The 5,202-nt window shown below is 35.0% G+C and overlaps 1 protein-coding gene across 1 annotated transcript; it reads right to left on the reverse strand.

Moving 5' to 3' along the window:
- Nucleotides 1–2,562: 2,562 nt before the first annotated feature.
- On the reverse strand, nucleotides 2,563–4,981 carry LOC119986437 (WRKY transcription factor 22-like). The gene is made up of 3 exons (XM_038830996.1): nucleotides 4,501–4,981; nucleotides 4,302–4,418; nucleotides 2,563–3,151 (listed from the first exon to the last, which is right to left on the reverse strand). Exons 1-3 carry the CDS (start codon nucleotides 4,851–4,853, stop codon nucleotides 2,755–2,757), a joined length of 867 nt encoding a protein of 288 aa, XP_038686924.1. The 5' UTR covers nucleotides 4,854–4,981; the 3' UTR covers nucleotides 2,563–2,754.
- Between the last annotated feature and the right edge of the window lie 221 nt (nucleotides 4,982–5,202).

Below are 5,202 nucleotides of genomic sequence, written 5' to 3' on the forward strand. Positions count from 1 at the left end.
AGTTTGGGAAATCGGTTGTCAACAACTAAATTGAGAAGTGAGAATTAATGAACCAAAGGAGTTTAGTCGGATAAGAAGTGGTGACATTAGGAGCCTTAGTGTTTACTTTGCTTGAAACAAAATTTCCGCTTGTTGCTTTGTTAATCATTCAATTTGCCATTTATTTAGTATCCTTTTAAATTACTTGTTTAACATTAGGTAAAACCAAATCAACGATTCGCTTGTCATTTTAGTGTGCTAATTGCTTATATTGTCATTGAGTTGAAATTGCCAAAACATCCTTGTGGGACGATACTCTATTCACTCTTTATTACTTGTACGATTTTGTCCGCTTGCGAATATTTCACAACACACGCGCATGAGTAAAATTAATTTCATTATTTATAGAAAAAAACTAGAGGTGGTCCAGGGCCAGGGGTATGGCCTTTATTTAAGAGAATAACTACAATATGTTCAAAAGTCAATAACCTCAACCTATTACATCTGGATTGTTGTATATGGATTGTTCAATGCTTGTGGGACAGGCATGGTTGTGTATAATCAATCTTATCAACTTAAGTAGTTGATTTGCAGCAAATTAGCTAACAGTTGGGAGGGAAGCAGACAACCAACTAGCGTCACACTTGCATTAAAAAAATAGCAGAAAATCCAAGTTGGCATTACATTATTGAAAAAGAGACATAAAATACACAATAATAAAATTCTGGGTTTCCTTTTGTATGGGGAATCCGCTTGCCTTTGGCCCCCATAAATTTATGGGTTTTGAATCTCCCTTATATATTTTGTGTAATAAATAGTAAACTTGTTATTCGCGGATTTAGGGTTACGCAATTCATTTAAAATTATACAATCTATTTGAATTCAATGGTTTGAGAGGTGTGTCACATTACCCCACATTTTTTTTACCATTTTTAAAACTTGTATGTGATAAGAATAGTATGATAAAGACCATTATTTTATGTAATATTCAAACTCGATTTATTTATTTGAATAAAATATATTTAGCATTTAAAATGAGAAAAGACATATTGGCATCAGTGTTTTTTATTCTATATGGTATATGAATTGGTGTGTAGAGTTTAAGTTTGCACACGGAAGATCAATTCATAAGTTCTTATCGACTATAAGTAAGCGATCACAGCTAAGATGGAATTGGACAAACAGTCGGCTTGGCTGTGGTATAGTATTTCAGTATACCTATCTTGGTTACGGAGAGCGGCAAAGCTTGAACTTACTATACCAGTACACTTGGAGTGTATTGATCAAGATTGTGTGTGAGTCAATTTTTCCAGTCTGACTATATGAAAAATTGTACACTCACACAGACGTTATAAAATTGTTCATATTCTTAATTTATTAAAGATTATTGGTACATGTGCATTTAATGTACAAGACTTTGATTTACTAAAAAGTGAGGTCTTTTTGTACAGGCCAACAAACACCAAGTGAGTTGGGTCACTGCATTAATTGTACGATGAAAAATAATCTGTAAATAAAATTCATGTCCAAGTATGGATTGATGATACCCTCTTGAGAATGCTTATAGGATTTGAGATTATGTCAAAACCCTGCAGGTGGATTTTAATTAATCCGACACATTCAAATAAGTTAAACGGTAAGATCAAGGAAATATTTAAAGATGTCAATTAAATATTATATGTCAGTGGCATATTTAATTGACGGGTATCTATAACTTAACGTGAGGAATTTATGAACAAGTATAACGAAAGGCTCAGATTTAATTTGAGATAAAACGGGGAGTGCAATTATAATATTTTAGTGGAATATATTATAATTTATGAATTATAATTATGTCCATGGGTTTGGGCTGATAATTAAATTCATAGGAAGCACATGTTTTATTTTTCCTACTTGGTCCCCACTGTAGCCCAAAAGCCCAATACTAGAAGATAGGGGAAAACCAAAACGGACCGGAATTAGGAGAGGGAGAGGCTTAGGGGCCGGCCCACCTAGGGAGAAAACCCTAGGTGTGGCCGAACCCTATAAATACACACATAGTGTGTGTTTTGTTAACACAAGTTTTTAAGACACCGGTTGGCCTCTCTACTCTCTAATCGTTTCCACTAGTTTTGGTTTGTGTTCTTCAAGTACTTGGAGAAAAGAGATCACCCTCTCAATCCAAGTTTGGGAATTGGTGCATACAGTGGAAGATCCGCAGGTTTGAGCTTAGTATCAAACTCGCTGACTCCATCCTTCATTCTTGATTATTAGAGATCAAATCAGAGAGATCTCAAGGTATATCTTCTTGCAATTAATTGATATATGGTTTGTGCTATAGTGATGAGTATTTGATAAGAAATTTTTGAAACTTGTCTAGCTATCATTTATGTCTATGAGGTCCTTATACGCTTCCGCGAGTTGCATGTTTCCAACAATATGACTTTTTGAGAGGTGTGCCACCATTAGATGTAAATTGTAAACTCTAGGAAATTATGGAAACCCCAAATCCGTTGTTGTTCAGCTGGAAGGCTATATTTTCATCCAACTCATACATCTCTATGTGGTTGTTTAGAATTTGAAATTTAACCTAAGTCGTAAACGTACAAACAAATATTAATAGCCCTAACTAACATAGAAATGAACTTTCTTATCCAAACCATTGAATTCAAATTATATACTTTACAATTTTAAATAAATTGCAAGGCCCCCAAATCCCTAATTGACTACACAATTTTTCGGAAAAAAAAATCGAGCTTCTTTAAATTTTCATTGAGTAAATATGACCCAACAAAGCTATTGTTCCAGATTCGTCAATAAATCAAAACTATCAGCATATTGATCCGGGAAAAACCCTTCAAAATCCTCGATGCTTGGAAATAAATCGTCATTGAATAACATGTCTTGAAGCTTCATTATTTCATCACTCCCACGATCCTCCATTATTAATGTTTGGCCCTCCTCCAATTTTGGGATCACATCTTCAGTGGATGTTGTTGTTGGCATGTTTGTTTCTTTGTGCTGAGAAGACTTACTGGTCCTGGTGCTCCCAGGAAGGGAGCGTCGACGAGTAGGATGCGTATGGCTGTGCTCAGCAGTGTATGTGATAATATATTGTGTAGGATCTGAACCGCTCCTTTCGACTTGTTTTCTTGCCAAACAGCCTTTCAAGCTACTGCACCTGTAGTAGCTCCTACATATATATGCCAAATAAACAAAAGAAAATTCCTTAATAACATCGATAAACTATTGCTTAAAGGATGAGAGAACTCTGGAATAATATGTTATAAATTGGGCCCACACCTACACACAATAATTTGTCCGCTCTAAACCCATTGAGCCCTCACGGATTTGTCCCTCTTGGGTTAGGTCAAGGAGGCCCGACCCAACCGGTTTCCAAAGTTTACTTGAAAAACCGGTTGTTGTAAGTTAAAGAGGTGGGTCACCCTTATATGTTAGACTAATTGTCCGATTCCCATAGATATATTGGGTCCGACTTTGTTGCTCCCTAACTAGCAAGTGGGCTGAGGCCCAACTCACTTAACTAAGGAAAATGCTTAGTAGATATTGCAGGAAGTAAATTTGTCTTACAAAGATTTTCGATGTGGGACTTTCTAACAATTTTGACGGTAGCTAGCTGTACCACATACATGTCAACTAGACAAATATACATATTCCATTTTTCATAAAAAGATGTGTGACAAGCTGTTTCCTCACCTATATTTCAATTTCCAAACCAGGATTTTAATTTTTAATTTTTTGTCCTCTATCTTACAAGAAAATTTTTGTTTTCAAAGAATGTTTTATGTCCATTATTCATTACTTGCACGAACTTCCTCCTTGAGAGAAGTTCTCGTGCCTAAAATGTACAACACGCTCTCCATTTGTTTCTAGGGACCGGACATACAAATTCCAATTTAGATGGTCTATTCCTCTATTATAATAGCTTAGTAGAAACTAATCCATTACACCACCTACCAAGAAAACAAATGAAAAATAGCATAGTTTTTCTATATTTAGCTAATCTAATTTATTCATCTGAAAGTATATTTTGTTCTTTATTAAAAAAAAAGGTAAATCTTTTCATTTCCTAACATTTTATCGTAAAGTTTTCATTTGACATATATTTTACATGTAACAAACCATGAAATTAAACTTATGTAACATGTTACAACATGTTTTTCCTCCCAAAAAAGGAGATAGAAAACTTTCATTAAAAATCAAATTCATGTTTGCTTGTAATTTTCAGTGCAAAACCATGTTTCCATGAACACAATCACTTTTGAATTAAACAGACGGATGCCCAGATTAAAATACTAGAGGTAAAGCAAGTTCTATGGTACCTTGGATAGGGAGATCCTTTGATGGGTTTCTGGCCGTATTTACGCCAAGCCCACATATCAGATTGTGAGCCACCTTCTGCTGCTTGTTGTACCACCTTCTTGTGCAAATTCTTTCGACTGCTTAAAGGAAATGATAAGTCTCAATTTATTCTAACTTTGAAAACAACCAAAGGGAAAAAGAAAAGAAAAGTCAACTGACCTTCTTGATTTTGCTACAGAAGTAGTAGGTTTGCTACTCTCGTTAGTAATCAATTTCGGACTGATCTGTTTTTGCGGCTCTTTTGCTTCTTTGCAAGGAACAGATATGGAGGTGGTGGCAAGAGGTTGCAATACCGGAAAGAATGGCTCGTAAAGTTGGTCAGAAACTGCATCGATCTCGAAATTTTCCTTGAAACTTGAAGGAAAGTAATCGTGCTGTTGAATACTCGAAGAAGTGAAATAAGATGGAGAGTTGTCCATGAAATTGGCCGAGTCTTCAGTGTTGGCTGTCCATCCTCTTACTACTGCTTGCAGATCCCAGTCTTCTTCCATGTAAACAAATTCACTCATCATTAACTTGCTAAAGAAGGAATTATGCTATTACTTGCATATGCATGAGATAATATCCAAGAAAGATTTTTGTTTATATATATATATGTAGAGGGATGAGATGGATGTGTTCATATGAATAAAGTCAAGTTTTGCAGTAACTGGTTTCTGGTTTTGCAAATTTTTTCATGGAGTTGACTTTTGAAAATGTCCAAAGGGCATAAAATATTGACCAATAATTTGGAAAGTTACGGATGACACTTCATTTAATTGGCCCGCGTGGACTTTTTTAATAATTATTTTAAAAAAAATATCCACCAAATTGAGATAAGATGACACGACCAAAAAAATAAAACTACGACTGCTCTACGTG

Source organism: Tripterygium wilfordii, chromosome 20 (assembly GCF_013401445.1).
Source record: "Tripterygium wilfordii isolate XIE 37 chromosome 20, ASM1340144v1, whole genome shotgun sequence".
Classification (NCBI taxonomy): Eukaryota; Viridiplantae; Streptophyta; class Magnoliopsida; order Celastrales; family Celastraceae; genus Tripterygium; species Tripterygium wilfordii.